This window comes from Perna viridis, chromosome 3 (genome assembly GCF_037379345.1).
Source record: "Perna viridis isolate PV_CMFRI_1.1 ecotype Kerala chromosome 3, ASM3737934v1, whole genome shotgun sequence".
In the NCBI taxonomy this organism is placed as follows: domain Eukaryota; kingdom Metazoa; phylum Mollusca; class Bivalvia; order Mytilida; family Mytilidae; genus Perna; species Perna viridis.
The window spans coordinates 33,754,912-33,776,129 of record NC_142447.1 but is presented as its reverse complement, the minus strand read 5'-3'; the positions used below and the strand labels follow the sequence as shown (position 1 = coordinate 33,776,129).

Genomic DNA, 21,218 nt, shown 5'->3' with positions numbered 1-21,218 from the left:
CAGGTGCACCGGTAGGGTAAGCGTCCTCTGCTTTTCTAGAAACTTCTGCCGAGTTGCTAATAAAAAGTCATGTCCGGGGTAGATGAAAGGTGAAAAGAAAACTATGACATGTTGAACAAATCAATTTTCCTGGTGCAGATGGATACACCGTAATGATCCACGAGTTCATGATGAAAAAAAATCAAATGGTAGTTCCCTTATACACATTGGAATCTTTGTTTTTCTTATATAAGAATTACCATACCATGCAAATAAATTTCCGGGTCAGGGAGTATATTGGAATCATTCAGTCTGCAGATTCAAATTCAGACCACATCTTCTTTGTTCTTCATCATAGGCATGTCATATTTGGAACATTGGTGTATCACAATTTGGCTGGGTGAAATGTACATTCATGATCACTATATGACATTGACAGTTGACCTCAAGGTCAATTATAGTTTTGCGTTTGAGACACACTTTTTTGTCTTTTGATGTTGGCTTTCCATTTTGGGTTAGTGGGTTAATCGCCACAAGACAATGTATCAAGTACATTCAAGACCTTGAAATGAAGTTGATCTTTAAACTCAAGTTAAAATTATCGGATTTTGATTATTCATACCATATTTGGCACATGGGTGTACAAATGTATGACCAACAAGACAATGCAAAGTTCATATGGGTGTATAGGAATCACCCTGTCTGTCTGTGTAGATTCGAGACAGGGTCATACACATATTTTCTTTGGTTCTTCAACATAGGCATACCATATTTGGCACATTCTGTTTCTGGGACATGACTTTTTTTGTATTTTGTTGAAGACATTCCTTTTTTGGTCTATGAGTGCAATTCTTACAGTTACATAATAAGATCATAAGACAATGTGTCAGCTAAATTTGTGACCTCTAAATGACCTTGACCTTTGAAGTCTATTTAAAATTATTGGATTTCAATATTAATACCATATACATGTATCTCCTGATTCTGTCCTTAAATGGTTTTGTCATTGTAATACTAAAATGTTTAAAGTTCAAAGACTCAAGTCAGAATGAATGTATGTGGGTGGCACGGGGTATCCTCTGTGTGTTTTACTAACAGTATTTCTGGTTTCAAATTGTAAAGGCATTCAATAAAATAAAAAGACATACATCATAGCTAAGATCTGTGTCATGTGAAAGTAGAAATATTTTAATCCCAATCAAGAAACATATAAAGACTTACTCAAACTGACTCAGAATAATACCTCAACGTGCAATTGCTTTTTAACATTTGATTGATTGAATGCTGAAGTAATAATGAACATTCTTTCTTTTTTTTTTTGCAGAATTCATCCATACCAGTGACCAACAGGGTCCAATTAACCAATTTCACAGTTGAACAAAATGCCAATAATCAGGTTATAGAACTGTCATAGTAATGAATGAGAGCTTTGACTAGTACCTTTTCTGTTTTTTGAGGGGATTTTGGTCAAGTTGAAAGAGTTTCTTTAAAAATGTGAAGAAACAGACCAAACATGTGAATGAAGTTTTACTGACAAGTTATTTTTTTAAGGCAAAGACCATTCCACCTGTTATCAACACAACTAAAATTTATCTTAATTGCATAATTATTGCTTTCTCTTGACTTATATAGCAACACTTTTGAATGAGACAACATATATTTGGTGTTCAATATAAGACAATGACTAACATTTTTTCAGTCAATATTTGGCTTTTTTTTTTAAAGTTTCCAGAGCTTTGGAAGATACCAATATATGGTATAAATTCTTATATTTGATATACTAGTATGTGGTGAAACTTGATTATTTCCCTTTTCCATTTGGAACTAAACAAATCTGTCACAAGTTTCAAGAGTTACTAAGTATTTACTTGGCTAATAATTGATTGTTTTTCCGACTGACATATCCAAAGAAGAACTACATGACATTTTTACAGAGGATCATTTCACTAATGTTAACAACCAGAAGTCACTGTTCAAACATTGTGAGACTTCAGAAGATATTTTAAACATTCTAGGAAAGGTACTAGGAACAGGTCCTAGCCAAAACAATTTGTGCGAGGCTTCCAGTGTTTAGAAAATGCAATTCCTCTCAATACCATGAGACTATATGCATGTTTATAGGTTGAGTGTAATGTTTAGATGTAAAAGATGGAAGATAACTATTGCTTAATGCTTGCTAGAGAAGATAACAAGGAGTAGCATGTTTTGAATCAATATGTAGTTTTCTCTAGACAAGTTCAGTAAGGCATTGCAACACACTGCATTAATGAATTTTATGTGCCCCTCTGAAGCCATCATACATTAACAATTATAATATCATCTTAAAATTGGGGATACGACTGTTGTGTAGGTATATTTTTATGACATATATTGCACCATATTACTGGAATGAAGTCTGTTAATCACGTTTTTTTTTTTCTTTTAAAGTATATTGCCCTCATGTGAAGGTGTCATTTGATTCTTAAACAATCAAGTTGCATTCAACATGAAATTGCACATGTTTTGTGTTAGATATATCCTTAATTGCTCCATATAGGAGACTTCATTTTCTTCAACTTTTTCAAATCTGGATTTCCTCATTATCATTTTTTTTACTGTGTAATTACTTCTGATTTTGCAAATTCTTGTTTTATTTGTTGACCTCTTAAAAGTAATGAAAAATGGGAAAGTCCTAATAAACTGAGTTGATACCAGACAGCAGTCAAAATCAACGAGGTATGTCCCATTTATCTCATAAAGCCATATATCAAACTTGAAATCAACCAACCCAATTGAGAATCAAGATAATTGCAACAAAATCTGTAACAAATAGATTCTAATGTATTTTCCACTCATTGAGTAGGGAATATTATACCAAGTTCACAAGCCTTCACCTATTTCTATGAAAAATACTTAATTATGGTGTTCTTTTTACAAGGTTGTAAAAAGTAGATTTTGTTTTACAAGGTTTACTTTCATGTACTAACCTATTCAATAAACATAGTGTTCATTTCCATTTTATAGAGTCTATCAATTGAAGATGTTACCATGTGAGTGGATTGTACCTAATACAAGACTAAAAGAATATACAACAATACAAGATCACCCTTATGCAATAACATATCCTGTAAGTCAAGAATTGAATCTCTTTGTGGGATGTGTCATCAATATACATTTATCACAATTGTACTATGGAAAATAAAGTAAAGAAACTCTATAAAATATTTATTTTTTTCAGTTGAATACAAAATAGGGTGACATTCTAATTTTCAGATAGGTATCTCTTGTTATTGTTGGTCTGGTCTAAATAATTTATGTTAGCATTACATGCGTAAGTAAAAAGTTGAATTAAACACATCAACAGTTAAAGTTTTACAAAGTATTTACCTTTAAGTAGAAAATATACATACATAAACAAATAAAAATAAAAGAAAGTCATAGTATGAACAAAGTATATAAAGCTTTAACAACACAGCACTAGTTCTAGAAAAAGAAATAGTAAAAAATATATCAATTAAATACATATTCTAACTCAACTTCACCATACAATGCATTTATAGTCTCAATGGCAAATAAAAACCTTGCAACAATTTGACTTAAATTCTGTGTTTATAATGGTTCAAAACAATGATATACAGAAACAATACTGATTACGACAACTGTGATTTCTGTTTTATTTATTTATGAGAACTCCCATCTGATTGTCAGAAATGACACACTACTTTAAGTCACTATAATATATAATAAAAAGAATAAGTTTACAATCCTCTGTTGTCAAGATCTTTAACTTTGTAAATTCTAACCAACCAATGTTCAGATGTGTAGGCCTCTTCTAATACATCAAGTTCAAAATCTTTGTTTCCTATTTCTGCATTTCTGACTCTGTCATACCCAGGAGGTTTTCCTACAATAAATCAAAACACAGCCTGCTATTAAGTTACCCTGAGATCAATTTATAAAAGCTAATTTTCAAATATCTGACTTGAAACATTCTTTTTGGTACTTTATTTTTGTATTTTTCGAAAGTTCTCATACAAAATACAAATGCTAAGTTGATAACAAAAAGAAAGAAAAAAAAAACAGTTCTAAGGAAAAAATAATATCTGATCAGTTTCTGTTCAAAATATAAAAAATTACTTAAAAAATATGACAAGTCTTAATCAAAAAATTACCAACTCTCCAGGAACATATGTGATACAGATTGTGTCTATCAAGCCCCACTTCATTTACCTAACAATGTCATATCTCTTATTATGGTAATTTGTAGAAACGGTATACAGATGTTTATTGTTCAAGGTAAAGTGATACACATGTAAAGATTGTAGTCTTTGAATTTGAATTCTGGGATAATGTGTATATCTAGATGTTAACTTGTATATTTGAAGGCAATAATAAAAATACCACATATTAACTTGAATACTAGTATTCGAGTACTCGTGAGTATCGTGACCAAGTATTTGAGTATTAATTTTTGCCTTCTACAAAAAACCAATGTGCTTCCACACAAAAGAAGGGAAATTAATCACAGATAAAAGGAAACATTGTGATCTTTACAGGTAGAAACAAGAAATTGATAATCATACTATTTTTGTGATTCCAATCTACTACCCAAATAAGCTAAACCAGCAGTAATAGCTAAAAATTTTTGTTTCTTATTATGTCACAGTAACAGTTAAACCTGCAGTGTGAAAGCCAAAAATGTGACCTTTCTGTATAAGTTGTGATAAAAATCAGACTGTCTGCCTTGAATCATGTTCAGTATCAGATATTAACAGTGGAATTGTAACACCTCTAGGAAATTAATTCTCACCTCCTTCTGTATAAACCTGACCAAATCTGTAGTAACACATTTTATACATGAGACAATTTAGAAGTGTAGGTGACCCATCTTTGTCAATTCTGAATTCTCCCTGTGGTGTATAATAATCTGCTTCTTTAATATGACTTCCTCTGTCTGTACTGCCACCAATTCTAACCATCCACAAGAATTTGTTTATATCTGCAATAAGTGCCTCAGTACATTAACTTTTACAAAAGTTTGTGTAAAATTTGTAGTTTGAAAATTTATTAAATACATGTACTCAGATAGCAAATTCTGTGTAGTAGAGCACAACAGGAATGAGTAAGTACATTGCTACAGTGTTTTTCACTGCTGTACTCAAACAATAAACACAATATGGTACCTAATACAATTGTGTTTTATTTACATGTATATGTGACTTTTTGAAAAGGATGCAATGCATTAGCTATCATCACATGTATAAGTTAATGAATTTCCTCAGTTCAGAGATGATTTTTTTCCCCACCTTTTTGCAGAATTCCACTATTTCAAACCTGGATTTTACCGTTATGATTCTTTTCTTACTGTAAATGTACTTCCGATTTTTCCAATTTCCACTTCGTTTGTAAACCTCATAAAATCATCCCTGTTACTTACCATCAGATGAATATCCTGTCAGACCTCCAAATATTACTAATACATAATTAACATCTAATTCTCTCATGATCTCATAGGATTTTTCTTCTGGAGATGCCATAGCCTGTTAAGTATAAACAATAATGTATAACAATTTTACTACAAAAATACATTTCGAATTTTCACCTCTAAAAATGTACCTCTTTATAAATGGGATAGATGCCATGTTCCTCGCACGTTAAAAAATCCTACTGTGGTATTCTCCCGGAGTAGGAACCATAGGGCTCCACCACAGGAGGCTAAATTGCTTGACCCTACCCACCTCTCCCTATTTCCAGTGACAATCAAAATTGCTCGACCCCATTGTCCTTGTGTCCTGTCCCATTTTTTTTATTTCATAATCATTTTATGTTCATTTTATCATCCACTTCACGTTCATCACCTGAATAGAGCTGAAATATTGCTGCTCGGGCATTAAACCCCAACAAACAAACTAACTTTATAAATGTGCTGAACCTTGTCCAATAATATGTATAAGAGTGTTACCATCAAAGAAAGATGTTAAGTAAGGAAAAACTGAGATTGGAAAATCTCGTTTACCTGTCCAACTCTGGATATATGTGTATTGTTCCATGTGTTGTTATCAACTAATATTGTACGATTAGCCATAGCTGTTATCTGGTAACCATAATCCCACCATGACATAACTTTGGCATCCTATAACAAGAATTAAATTGGAAATGTCTATTAATTTACCCACTATCAGAGTCAACAGATTATTTCACTATTGGTTAATTAAAAATTTTGCTAATTTTCTCCATTAATAATATTTCCACACACTGAAAGTGAACAGAGCAATAAGCAAAATATTTAAAAAAAAAAAAATAAAGAAATAAAAACTTAAAGGTATTTGATTAACAACACCAACTAGAATTAAGTAAATAGGCATGTACCTCTGGAGTGTTTTGTCTGAGCCAATAATAAGCTTCACGGAAATCATCAAAGATAATTCTGCCACCATCTCCTGATCGAGCAGACAATACAATAGAGGGACTAGAGTAAGCTTCTGATGTCACCCATGTACAATGGAAAGTGTACGTAATCAAGAAGGCAGTCACCATGAATACAACAGCTGAGGCTACCTGAAATTAGAGTCATCACATTAATATCATAGACAACTCAAAGGGAAATGAAATCTTTATACATTTGTAGTATATTGACTTTTTTTAAAAAATGGTGAGAGCTCAGTGAACACCAAAATATTTAGTCAATGACAATGAGAAAAAAAAAATGATTTATATTATTTAATTTTTACTCTTTTAATAGCTGTTTTTTTTACACATCTTTATATAATATGTCTTACCTCATTTTTCATTGGATAAGTAGAATCTGCTCTTTTTGATTTCTTATCTTTTTTAACATCTAGATTCTTCATGTAAGTAGTAAGAGTTGCTGATACACCAATACCAGAAAGGATACACATAACAGGAGCAAGTACCAACATGAGACGTACCATCACACCCTGCAAAAATATTGAAACTAATGGAACTTTATTTCATAGACATAGAAAAAAAAGGCTTCAAACTGTTTTAGTCATCTACTGGATACAAATTATAGGGTTGTTTCAAGTGTCAAAAATCACACTGTTATAAAAATCTTGTGGGTAGCCTAGAAGTTTAGAAAATTTAATTTCGAGCATTCTGACAAGTTTCTGTTAGTTTATTATGAATGAACTTACTGCAAAGTAGATGCTTGTAACACCATACATAATGATGAAGATGTTGGCATCAGTCAGTCTACTGAAGCAAAAGTACAGCCCAGCTGAAAACAAATGAAGATAATTTAGTCTCTATCATTATCATAAAGCATTAAAGATAATATAAGTAACAAAAAATAACACAAATTTACTCAGAAAATATTCTCATAATATAAAGACAATGGAAACTTTATACTGTCTAAACCTGTATACTTACACATTCAACCTTAAAAAGCTCATATCTGATATATTTTTAATACATTAAACTAGCTTATTTAAAGCATATTTGTAACTCACCTGGGAACATAAAAACAAGCATCTGAAGATCAAAGTAAAAAGAACTCCATGAAGTTGGCTGATGTTCTGATACAGAAGCAATAATTGGGATGTTGTTCTTTGCATAGGATGGGTCTAACAAGGAGTAAAAACGTCCAGTCCATGGTGATATTTCTTGTCCCAAGTTAAGGGGTATAAATAAATGTGGAAAAAAACCCTGTCTTCAACTGGAAACATATACAGTGCACATTGAAGTAAATCAAGCTCAAAATAATATTTTGGGGGTTGACAAGGGGTATTAGTTCCAAAATCCCTTCCTTATATTGGTAAAAATGCTGTCCTTTTTACTACTGGTTCCCACCCATCCCATATTCCAATTTCCTGTTCCCTTACCCCTAGGTTATAACCATCTCTTTCTGGTCTACTTGCCTACTTATACTATTAATTCATGTACTGTAAGTAATTTATATGGAAATCTGACCTTACTAGATGTTAACTAGAAAATAATAATGATCTAATTAGCTTATATTTTTTAATTTCAAGGTGACAGATATTTGTATGATTTATGTTTACTATGAAACATATGGAAAAAAAATTAAAATATCAACACTCTTTATAATCATTTCTTTATATTCAAACTACAAAAGGATACTGCCTGTGGCTGTGGCTACAGCAGCTGCAGCGGTTCCTAAGATTCCAACTAACAGTACCATAGATCTGAACAGAACATTGAACTGTTCTGCATTCAGTCGGGAACGAACATAATCAATAAAGGCATGGATCTGACAGAGACCAAATACTCCCAAAGCCTGAAGAAAAAAAATACATTGTCAATTGTTTGAAGATATTCTCAATATTTGACAATAATAAAATTTTCCATCATTGTTTCAAATCTACCTAGGAATTTCCCAGTATTAATTGAGTTAGCACTTCAAATGAGATGTTCAAAACATATTGATATAAAATTGACTAGCAAAAAACTAGCCTGTTTCAAGCTTCTATGACTATTTCTTTAAACATAAAAAGCAGTAATAGTAGCTGATAAGTCTTCAAACGTTTATTAAAGCTTTTTGATACATATTTTCCTAAATAAATTTGATCACTAATTATTTTCTATTTATTAAATATTAAATCTTAAATAAGTTGATTAACTTACTGCCATGTGTTCACTGGACTGAACTGGCTGAAATCCTACAAATGATATCTGCATAGACAAAATGGTTCCCAAACAATATACCTACAATATATTTAAAAAAATGTTCAAACCCATATCTATACTACACAAATATCAAGCATTCCCTGTAATAGAAACTGGGAAATATGGAACAAAAATTTAATGGCAGCACCTAAAATCCTAATCTACTAATCAGTAAATAAGAAGTACCGGTAGATGAATATGGAACCTGAAAAGGTGGAATACAGTACAAGTCATCATAAGAAAGCATTTAAGCATTCCCTCCAGTAGAAGCTGAGAAATCTGTTACAAAAAAAGTATAATAAATAGAAGGACAAGGCAATTGCAATATAGCTCCCACTTTAACGAGTGGGAGTATAATTATAATCATAAAAGATGAAATTACAAAACTGCATACAAAATCAACAACACAATTATAAACTTGAAATTTGAAATACAGAGAAGCTGAAAAATATATAATACAAAAAGGTACTTTTACATATGATAGAAGATTTGATAAGCAGCCAATTTTTTTCTAAATGCAAAATGCATGATACATAGTTATCTTTAATGAAGAGCTACAATGTACTCACTGTTGAATAAGCAACATAAATTCTGTGTGAGAATCTACCAGTAGCCATCAGAGCCAACACATGCAATGGGATCAAGTTGATAAGGAAGACATATCCTCCCCATGAGGAAACCTGTAATTAAATACTTCTTGTATTTTAATTCATCACTTTCTGCACAGACGAAAGACCCTTTAAAAATCTTGCAGTTCCTCATTTCTTTTTTTTTTTTAGGTTTTAAGTTTTCATTCATTTAAAAAAATAATTCAAAAAATTAAAAAGGTATCACTTTAAAGTACAGAAATGTACTATACATGGAAGCATGGTTCTTACATAGTACCATACAGCTAAATTAAAATATCAATCTTGTCTTACTTTCAAGTAAAAAGAACACTGTAAATTACTTACCATGTAGAAGTAGGCAAGTGAGCACAAAGCACTCCAGAATACAGATCCAGTTTTTACAGATTTTATCCACAGTGTGTAAGTCAACAACATACAGAAAATAGCAATACCCTCATTATCATACGATCCAGCTACAGATCTGGAGATGTAACCTGGTACAATGGAAATCATTGCTGCTGCAACCAGTCCTGCACCTGCATCCTATAATAGCAACTATTTCATTGTACAATCTAAATAGACAACTACTCTGAATCCATTAAGTAAAAGCTTCTGCATTTCCAAGACCATATCTTATCAAAGAAATGAGAGTTTAAAAGTATATTATGTCTTTATAAATTATAGCACATTGCGAAACACTTAATTCCAAAATACACAATTGAAACTCATATAGCAAAAAAACTATAACTTTAAAGATCTTAAAACTGTAGAATTTAATTTGATTAGTAACAAGCTTACTTACTGGTTGGGTACACTTAAGTTACTTTGGATAATCTTATTCAGTACTATGGCATCTTTAAAGTTGATTGGTATAGTCTAGGATTCTAATAATCCCAAACTAAACAAGTTTTGATTTAGGATAAAATCTAATATGAATATTAATCATATTTTGCCAAACTTTGTATGTTATTTGACCTTGAGGTTAAAGGTCAAGGATCACCCACTCTGGTATGTGACACTCTGCCCCGAGAAGATATACCAACATACCAAATATTAGAAGTCTAGGTCAAAAGACAAAAAAGTTATGGTCTGGACAAAGTTTGTATGAAAAGTGTTAAGAAGAAGAAAAGTTTTTATGGGGATGATTTAAGGTCCAAATGAGCAAAAAACAAAGATATGCTACGTATTTTTATGTTTGATATGTTTCAGTGGAGAGCATCTACTACACATCCATGCATACATTTGGATAATATCTTCTTGCTCTTGTTAGCAAAACGGGTCTGAACATAGCCTATTTTTGTATATTTCAAATTGTCAAAAATTAAGAAATTGGTTGCTATGGTAACCAGATCTTAACCAATCAGATTGCTTTGTACTTTATTGTAAATTGTTTTCCATAAGACACACTTCATTAATATAATTATTTAGTTTGGTAAATTTCCACCATTAGTTATAAAAAAATACATTCAAATTGTGAAATTTTTGTGATTATTAGGCCCTAAATTGGCGGTTGCTAAGGAGTGGTTATTGCTATAGTAATGGTGATAATATTTTTCATTTTTTTCATTGTTTTTCTTATATATCCAACTGATTTAAAGTCAATTTGGATAAAATATCTGACATCAATAAATCACTTGCAGTGAAAATTGCATGATTCTTAGGTGGACTGCTACTTCAATATGCAGTTTATGAAGCGTTGTTGATGGGAGTAGAATATGTTATTATAGTAAATAGCTTATATATCACACTGTTACTCACTATTCACTATATTAGCTGGATCATATAATAATTTTGAAATATATACCTTCAGTTCTTTTGTAAACTGGTAGGTGACTAATGTTGTCAAACTTGAAAATAAAGGAGCCAAAAACACACAGACATTTCTGATGTCAATAGTAATATGGAAAAACCACATAACATGGTACAGAACTGCTGACGTGACCATTAAACCTGAAAAAAAAACCTAGAAGTGAAAACAAAAGTTTGTTGATTATTTATAATGCATCTTAAATCAATCAATCTTCTCTTCCATGGCATCAACAAATATGTTCTGCTAAAAAGACTCAACAGAAAAATTACCATCATACTGAATGAGAAAGGCTTCACTGGCTGATCCCAGAACAGCAGAAGTTGGTATCCACCCAGAAGGATCAAACTTTCCTTAATGAAGGGGGAAAAAGGTCACTGTTAGTATACATGTATCATATTTATTGCCAAATATTGTGATTGTAATCATACTTTAGTGCTAAATATAGTACCATATTTTTCAGACTCTAGTCGATGTGGTGTGTAAGTTGAATTGCCTAATTTTGACCAAAAACATTGTTAAGTCGAATTTGCTAGATAAGTCGAGGGTAAGATGTGTGTATTTATATCGTAGGTGTTGGTGGTTATTTTCATTAAAGTGTACTTTGTCTGTGAGTTTAATTATTTTTTATTGAATTGCGTGTCAATTGCTCTGAAGCCTTTGATCATCAGGTGTACCAAATTGTAAACATGTCAAACATGGGCACCCAGGTGTGAAGTTAGCAGGAAGTTGGTTTGTTGAATAGGTCATAATTACGAGTTTAATTAATGAACAATATTACCTGGTATTTCGAAATACATTAAAAAAAAATTGTTACCTTTCAATCTGGTTGCAATTAGCCATTTAAATAACATTTTAATTGATTATAATTTGAGCCACGTGCGATTGTGTTACAACATATCATAAGTGGATATAAATTTGCATATTAAAGAACCGATAACTACAGAACACTCGATAATGTCTTACCAGTAAAAGAGTTTTGTTAACGTATCTTCTAGAGTTGTTTATATATTTCAATGGTTTTAAAGTTTTTTTTAACCTTGTCATATTCTTTCATAAAGAATAGTGGCACATCAATTACCTTCCCAGTTCAATCGCCGGTTTGACTGTTTGAGTGACAGCCTTCGTTGACTGCAGTTTACCCAAAATTTGAAAGAAAACAATCAAAAGTGAACTATACAAATCTATGAAATATATTGTAGATTAACATTTTTTCTTGAAAAATCCTTATATATGTCGAAATGGATGACAAGTTGAGACTGACCTTTTGCTGAAAAAAGTATTGATTTATAGTCTGAAAAATATGGTAATTGTAATCATACTTAGTGCCAACTACAGTGATTGTAATCATACTTAGTGCCAAATATAAGGATTAAAATCGTACTCAGTGCCAAATTCAATGATTATATTAGATCAGTCCATTCTACATTTTGTCACAATCACCAGAATATTTAGAAATAAAAAAATGAAGATAAATCTGAAGAGTTAATGAAAATTAAGGGTGAGCATATTCTGATGCCAAGTTGGAAGCTAGTGGTACACACATCAAGCAATCACGGTCATTTAATAGTACATGTACTATCATCAAACTGTTAATTAATGTGATCTGTACCAAAGCAAAAACAATAAAGAGGTAAAATTATTAAACTTTATTGATAGGTGGTTTCTAAAACAATACAAATGATTAATTACCATCAATAGCCCTTTAATCTTTACTACACAATCTTTCAAAACCATGAACATTATTTTGTGGGCAATACCGTTTGTAAAATCAAATCATATACAAATGATGCAAGCTTTGAAATGTAATAAAAGGACTAAAGTTTTGAATTGGCATTAAACATGTCTCAACCAGCACACTGACAATGTGTAGGGTTATAGACCACATAAAAGGAGACAACTCTTACAATGCACTGCTATTTTTCACAAAACTGACCACCCCCATAAACCAGCCATTTCCTCTTGTCCCAGTGGTGGCTGGTTTAGAGAAGAATCACTGTATAAAGTTGGACTTTTTCATTTGATACCTAGCAATTGACACTTGTACTATACGAATTTACCTGGATAAATTGTTCCACCAATAATTCTACCTAAAGGGTACCATGCTCTGTCATCAAACCAGTTATGGAAGTTGTAGAATCCTTCTTCTGCCAAAAACCTTGTAGTTCTATAGTTGAAGTATGGATCAAATTCGTGAATAACACTCTCAAATCTCAATACAGAAAACAACCTAGTTGAAAATGCTGAAATGAAATGTTTATCACAATGAATAAAAATTGATTGATCATTATATATATGTTAAAGAACTTCATTATGTTACCACAAAAATGCAGAAAAAGTAAATTACCTGGTAAGCAGACGCTGATTTGTTCATTCACAATGGTCTGTCCTTTTCTGAGGACATATAGAAGTTATTTGCTAATTATAATAATTTATTACTTACAAAGTATAGCAGCTATAGTCAATACCATCATTTTCAACATAGTGTCTTGTTTTTCAGGTGACAGACGGTACAGCCATCCTAAGCCCCATGGTACCTGTGATGTCTTCATTTTTCTGTGACAAAATAATTTAAATATTGAAAGTCATACTATAAACTATATGGTTAAAGTTATCCAAGACAGAACAAAGAATTTCAATTTCATTTTTTTAGATATTTCAATCATTCTTAAGTGCCTGATTGTTCAAACAAGAGACTCACAGGAGCTTGAATCACTCACATGGTTAAATTATGCCTTTCAAGGGCAATAAATTTAACAAAGAGTTGTCATTTAGACTCAAAAAGATTTTGGTAGGACCTATCCTAAGGATCATTTCTGTAATTGAAGGTTTAGTTTTCAAGATATTGGTTGAAAACTAAAAAAAAACAACAACAAAAAAAAACATAATTTTTTACCTTTCAATGGCAATAACTCTTACAGGAAGTCATCTAACAACTTTGATTTTTCAAGACTTTTGTAGGCCTTATAATAAGGATCGTTTCAGCAATTGAAAGAGTTCGGTTAAACCTGATAGTTTTGGGGATATAATATGCAAAACACTACTGCCTAACCCCTGTGTTCTACATTTAGTAAGGGCAGCTATGTTTTTCCACGGATCAAAAATCCCCACATCAGTCCCATGAAGGACACCCCAAGTAGTGTCAGATGAGAAGAGTTCTGAAAAATTGTTAACGGCGACAACGACGGATGTCAAGTGATGACAACAGCTCACATGGCCTTCGGCAAGGTGAGCTAAAAAGAGAATTTTTTACACCCCAACTTTAAGGCCAATCTGACTTTTCAATATCCAAATAAAAAAGAGGTTTGCAGAGTCCGAAGAAATTAGGACAAGGAAGTGAGTGTATATTAGAGTGAGAAGTCACTTGTAATAATCTATATAGAAAACCTGTGTTGCTATTTGGCTGTTTAATAGCCAAATTTCTGAAATTCCTCTGTTGAAAATAGGGTAATTTTGCTAAGAATGTTTGAAAAAAAAACAATGGGTTTGAAGAGTAGCAATATATATTATTTAATTTATTGGAAACAAGAGGAAAGTAAATATTTTCTATTTCAAAAGTTCTTTTAAGACAAATTACCAAAAAAAAATCACTATGTTTTATTTGTCACTCAGGGGTCGCACTGGGCTTCTCCAATGTCACAATTTGCGATTTTTTATTTTATCTGGTGACAAAAATAACCAGTTGGCGATTTTCTTGGCGCCTAGGTTTTATGTATTAAAGTTGACAGTAAGTTTTTCAGCAAACGGATATTCTCTCTAATTAAACAATTGTGTTGACATCTGGTCAGAGTTAATTACCATGACCAATTTAGGACTGAAGGCAATTAAAGGTAATTAGACCAGGTGACCATGACTAACAATATCCTATAGAAGGTGTCAATCAAATTTAATAAATTATTGTGCCAATCAAAACTCATCATCTGGTCAAAGGTAAACACAATTATGGCCATATGCATGTGGCTTCATACAAGCTTCACAGCTCTGTTTAACCATGTGATACATTCAGAAACAGACTTACCTAATAACAGAATAAATTAAATCCAATTAACAATGATTATCCTATCAGAAAGTGTCTAAGCACTTCGAAATGAATGAACTGATAAAAAAAAAAGGATGACATTTGTTTACACTTTTTTTTGGCAGGAAAATCGGTAAACAAATAGAATGGGGATTCCCAAAAACTAATTCAGGTAATACTATTCAGATATCAAGATAATTAAACAAGGACACAATTAATGGTCCATGGTACAAAATGTAGTTTGCTAGAAATTTTATCATTTGAAAAAAAAGAATCAAGTTTGTTAAAAATATATTAACAAAAATAAAATAATACTGTAAGATAATCAGACCATAAAGGACAAAGGTGAACATGTTTTAAAATCAGGGATTATATGAGAATAGTAATATAAAGTCCTTGATGGAAATTAAATATCTGTTTCTGGATTAGTACTTTATTATTTTATGCAGTATTAGAAGCTAAATTTTTTGTCAACATAGACCCATCATAATTTTACATAGACAGTACTGTACATTTTAAAGCATATTTGAGCATATTTCATCATAGACCTGATTGACTTTACATAGACTCAGTCTGTAGGTTCACTGCTAAATTCTTTTGTGCATATGAAAGTGACAGACTAGAGTTAAAAACCTGCTTTATACATGAACATGCATCAAGAGTGAATCTTGGGTAAATGTATGTCATGAATGGAGAGGTTATTTTGATGAATTGATGAAGATAATTCATCAGTGGACTAAATACTGTCATATTTAAAAAAAAAAAAAAAAAGTATAATGGCACCCTTTGGCTCTAATTTCTGAAAATTAGCAACAAAAAATGGCAGCTGGCTATTTATCTGGCAATAGAATTTTGGAAGCCAGAGCAGCTCTGGTTCACTGAGTGTATGTGGAAACTATTGCGTCTTTTAAAATGAAATTAATATCAAATATGAATGAATGAGAAAAATCTGCTGAATGGCTATTTTTGATAAATGTGCTTTGAATCACAATAAAAATAATGAGTAATTGAATGTACATGTACCTATGTCTTTAAGAAAAAAATTCCATTATCAAAAACTACAGTTTTCAGTTAATCATTGTGTCTTCCCTTTGTTTAACCTTTGAATGTACTTCAAAATGATGTATTTTCATCAAAACTTTGTCATTGTCAATTTTTTTATTATAAAACGTATATTGCTAAAATCCTGAACAATTTCACTTTCTCCTAGTATGCATAAGTCTAATATAAACCTTATAGGCTTTAAGTTTACCCAGCATAAATACTGGGGAGGCACACTTACATTTTGTATATCTGTACATTCGACTTTGCAAGTCCATTAACAAGGTAAAATAAAATTAATTACCACAAACACGTCATCGTACATAAGATTTATGAATATCTAGTCGTGTAATTTTAGATGCCAGATTAAATTTGAAATAGTGTGATATTATCGGCAAGACATCCCCGGTTCGACGTGCATGCCATGTCCATGGGCATTGCCACATCAGCAAGAAGACTTAGCAAAACTCTTCCTGTTCACGACCAGTTTTAAATATTTAAATGTTCAAGAGTGTGCAAGAGACTTATCTAACGTCATCTTAATACATTTTAAATCAATTTTGGGGTAACTTTGACTGCCAACAGGTTTTCATAAAGTACTTGCCTCAATGCAAAAGACAACACACCGGCTTAACAGTGAACCAAAATCAAATGTAACACTAAAGATAATTGGTTGATAGAACCTTGAAATTCATTGGTTAGAGTAAAATAAACTGAAGACCAAAGAAAATCTTTGAACATAACACAACCACCTACGCATAACCTTGGTTCCTTTGCTTACACTTTAGGAATTTGAAATACACAAAAATTATAAAATTTTAATCTGAAGTACTTTTCTTTCAATGTATGTGTATTAACGAGAACAAGCACTATCGGAACAGAAACTTTACAACTTACAATTAGGTTTCTGGAATAACAGGGTAATACATATATGTTGCTACAATTCGTGCTACAATTATGGTTGTAATCATGAACTCGTGGATCATCTGCACCATGAGAACCGATTTTTTTTTTACCGTGTCGCAGTTTTCCTTTTCTCCTTCATCTATACCCCGGGCATGATATTTTATAAGCAAATCGACGGGTGTTTCTAGAAAAGCAGCTAGATCGAGGACGCTGACCCTACCGGTGCACCCGGTCCATGCTCCCAGTTTCAAGTGGAATCCGGGTTGCTCATTTACATTTTTTGTGCATGTTATTTTGGTCATTCCATGTTCTTTGCTGTGTGTGTCTGTTTTCCTTGACTTGCCTATATATCCGTGGAATATGTAATATACCTTTTGATTTCCGCTCGAATATCTTGGTTCCCTTGATTACCCTTTAACTTCTTGTACTAAAAAATTCCAGGTCTATGGTATGAAAGACTCTGTCAGCATTGGTATCCCTTTTGTGGGATATCAGCATTTACTCCTACAACGTAGGGGTTGGAATTCCGTTTCTCCATACCCAAAGGATGGCACCAAGTCAGAAAATAGCTTGGCTGGCAACCTCTAGCATTGCTGGAGTAATCGGCATTGCACAAATATATTGTTTTTACGGAAGGACTTCTTTTACCTCTGTAAACAATTTTAGATAGATATTTTATAATGAAATTTGGATTTTTTTGTTGTTGTTGATTTTGTTCCTAGACCATCATCCCTTTGTATACCTTGCATAAGGATACCGGTAACCACATTCTAAAACTTACATTAACGTATTTGTAGCAGAATGATTTCTAGTTTTACTCGTAGATAACCTTGAATGAACATACTTAGAACTTAAATGTAAAAAACATCGATTACCTAACTTGATTTCAAGATAATTGCGCCTTAATGAAGGCAATTTTTTTAAATTTCATGTTGATTCTATAGGAAATTTCAATATCTCACGTTCTGTCAAAAAAACTGGTAGATAAGATTTTTTTAATAAATTTATATAAATAACAATTAACTGACATTACTTCATATTTCAACAAAAAAATTGGGATAGCCGAACTCTTTTTATCCAAAAAGCGTCGCACATTTAAGTCCATTCGAAGCGGGGGTATTTTCTTTGTGAGCACAGTGTATTTTTAGCTTTTTTCCTATAGCTATCCATATGCAAATGATTGATAAGTAATATTTATATAAAAGGTTGTCTTTGGAGTATGTTTAATAACCATGTTGTTAATGGGCTGGAAGGCTCCACCGTGCATCCCACTCATCAACTTCATGGTGATTTGCAGGTACCTTTATACCTCCTATTACCAAATCAATTTATCGCCAAAGAATATTCTCGGACTCTTTTTCAGTATAATCCTATATTTATACATCATTGATACAAAGAGCCAAGATTTTTGTGGCTACTAAATATACATAATAGGTATCAGTATATAGTCAAACGTCTCAGCTTTCCAATGGTACCATTAAATTGCGGTAAAGTGAAAAATATGTACCCCTATACCCATCGAAAATTCGCCTAAATTGACATATTTTTCAATGATAAAACCTTTAGAGTATGTATACTACAGAAAAAAAAATGGCTCATCTGATATTTTCTGTTTAGTACTATCACAATTAATATGTTTGTTCTTCTTTTTGGTGACTTTTGGAGAACTTCTTATCAGAATTCAACAAAAATTACAAAATATAGAATTTTCGATTTTCCCATAAAAGTCGAATAAATTCGACCGACTCTACGAGTTATTGCTCAAACAAAAGGTCTCAAATTTCGTATCATTCGATAGATATTTCGATTTTTTACATAACACCACGAGAAAATAACTTTCAGAAAATATTTTTCCGCACAAATTAAAAATATTACCACCATCTTTAAAAACGGGTCTCAGTATCAAACAAAATTATCTTCACAGCATGGCACTGTATAAATCATATTTTAGACATTCATAATTAAGATAATGATGCACGAACCATATCTGATCAATCAGGCGCTTAGGTTTTCCTTTTGGGTTACAATTATTGAAAAAAAGGAATTTTCAGAATTTCAGGTTTTCTTCTATACCACCCACTATCATAATTTTTCTTATAACACCGCGGTTCAAAAATTATTTTGTTTAATACAGTACATTTTAAAGTACTTCAGCTTTCAAGTGAGCTCAAGTAATATATATTTGAACCTTTTTCAAGTCCAATTATGTGAAACTGCCACTCTAACCCCGGAAAAAATATCTCAATATGAACCTAAATGTTACTTTTTAGCATATAATTATTATCGATGTATTAAATTAATATGCTAATTTCTTGTGCTTATTTCTCAGTTTTAATTGTGACAATAATAACCATTTCATGAAAAGATGAATTTTCAGAATTTCATATTTTCTTCCATTTCACCTGTAAAAGGCGTTTTTTCTTCTTAATTATTTCTTCTGTTCATTTCATAACATATTATTCACAGTAAGGCTTTTTTATGGATTGAATAAATAAAAACTACGAATTTTGGTTTTTTTTTGTAAAAAAAAAACTATATCCTGTCCTCGAGTGCCTGTGTTGAACTTAATTTAAGCATTATGGAAATCTTCGTTTATGCAGTTAGTCAGACCACTGCTCTGTTGTATGTCAATAAATCTATCCAACCTCAAGTTGTAAAAATATAACCATACTTCTTTTGATCGAAAAGTTTACTCGTTCCGTGAGTACAAGATATGTGAAACTTTCTATTCAGTTCATAGCATATACAAATGTATAGTGATGATATTTCCCGTACCATTTTATTTTCGTAAGACGGCGGTGTTGAAAATCACTTTAAGCCTATTGAAAATCTTCGTTTATGTAGCTAATCTACATCTAGACTACTACTCTATTATGTCAACACATCTATCCAACCCCAAAACGATAGTGAGTGGAATATAACGATTGAATTGTTCTGGTAAGTAACCTGGTCTGTACTAAATTCCAGGCCTTTGGTTATATATAGATAGAAAGGTCTGAAAAATTCCCAACGATGTTAGAACTGTCAAATTTGCGATGCAAATTTTTGGTCGTTCCCTCCGCGGGACTCGAACTCGTACCGCTGTGACATATATGGCAACACCGCCTGCACAAACTCCAGCGCCCTAGACCAATCGGCCAGCTAGGCTATAAAAAATATAGCTTTCGCTGGCCTCCTCGTAGGATTAATCTAGGGCTGTAACTTAGTACACGATGTATGGTAGTACGGGACAGTTCATTTAGATGTTATTATGTAGGATAGAGGATCAAATTAATGATGCATGTCACAACAAATCAATATTATACAAATGTCTCAGAACTATATATATAAAATACCAATGTTCATTTGGGTTATTTTAAGTATCAGTCTCTATAAAAATCAAACAGGATATGATTCATGCATGTCAATAACCCACCGACTTCACTCTTATTTCCAATTCAGAATCAGTTACAGACCATATAAAATTAGCACTTTGCAAGAGTTATCGTTCTTGATTTTGTTCTATTTGGTTGATTTTAGTGGGAGATAAATGTATGATTTTCTCAAAAATAAACCTGAATATGCAAAAATATAGCATATGTAGGTTGTTCGTGCGGTGGGTTTATCTTCACCATGAATCACTATAATATTGACAGTGTCTGAATTTTACATGGACTGGTACTTAATAGCTAGCTGTGAAACATTTATTTTTTCCTTTCCTTATCTCAGATCGATGTACTTGTCACCCTAGTCCCTTTTGGGATCCAGCGTCCGGAGCTGTTTTCTGATTAGGCCGCCCACTCAGAAAACAGCTCCGGACACTGAATCCGAAAAGGGATACCCGACACCCCACAGTTTCATACCATATTGTGCTACGATATGTGATTAATCTGTGCATAAAATGTAAGTTCAATGTAATGTGATGTTATTGTTTCATGTAATGTATCGATCGTGCCCTCACATGTCCATTCGGATACTAAAAGTTCTTCTTAAGCTTATATGTATACATAGTCCATTTTTGTTCAGGGTGAATAAATAGAAATGGTGCAAGTTCAGGAATATAATAAATCTCTGTGGGTTAAAAATACTAACGGAAAAATGCCCTGTCCCCTTTCCTGACGACCGTTCCCCGATGGCCCCTTATAATTATAATTATTTTTTGGGGGCATAAAATCTTGATTTTTCACATTAAAAAAGAATAACGTGAATCTTACCAAAGATTTTAATACGGTAGACCACAGGGCACTGGTTTTTC

The 21,218-nt window shown here is 32.1% G+C and overlaps 2 protein-coding genes across 6 annotated transcripts in view; one reads left to right on the top strand and one right to left on the bottom strand.

The window, feature by feature from the left end:
* Positions 1–3,180, top strand: part of LOC148621957 (coiled-coil domain-containing protein 172-like) — a 14,002-nt gene extending 10,822 nt beyond the window's left edge. For 2 of the 3 annotated variants that reach the window (XM_088571378.1, XM_088571380.1), the window contains 2 exons: positions 1,304–1,375; positions 2,983–3,180. In XM_088571378.1, the coding sequence (XP_088427504.1) occupies positions 1,304–1,375; positions 2,983–3,012 (102 nt within the window). In that variant the 3' untranslated portion in view covers positions 3,013–3,180. The remainder of the gene's footprint in view (positions 1–1,303; positions 1,376–2,982) is intronic. The other variant, XM_088571379.1, reaches the window with a different exon arrangement.
* On the bottom strand, positions 3,171–21,218 carry LOC148621956 (dolichyl-diphosphooligosaccharide--protein glycosyltransferase subunit STT3A). 3 transcript variants are annotated; one of them, XM_088571363.1, is made up of 16 exons: positions 21,178–21,218; positions 13,463–13,575; positions 13,080–13,262; positions 11,017–11,162; positions 9,558–9,755; positions 9,174–9,284; positions 8,563–8,643; positions 8,059–8,215; positions 7,428–7,580; positions 7,113–7,195; positions 6,738–6,896; positions 6,328–6,516; positions 5,975–6,091; positions 5,396–5,498; positions 4,769–4,957; positions 3,171–3,862 (listed from the first exon to the last, which is right to left on the bottom strand). In XM_088571363.1, the coding sequence occupies exons 2-16, from the start codon at positions 13,569–13,571 to the stop codon at positions 3,717–3,719; spliced, it is 2,124 nt and encodes a 707-aa protein (XP_088427489.1). In that variant the 5' UTR covers positions 13,572–13,575; positions 21,178–21,218; the 3' UTR covers positions 3,171–3,716. The 3 variants fall into 3 exon arrangements, with proteins under 3 accessions (XP_088427489.1, XP_088427490.1, XP_088427488.1); XM_088571364.1 differs by lacking the exon at positions 21,178–21,218 and adding an exon at positions 16,320–16,733; XM_088571362.1 differs by lacking the exon at positions 21,178–21,218 and adding an exon at positions 16,683–16,733.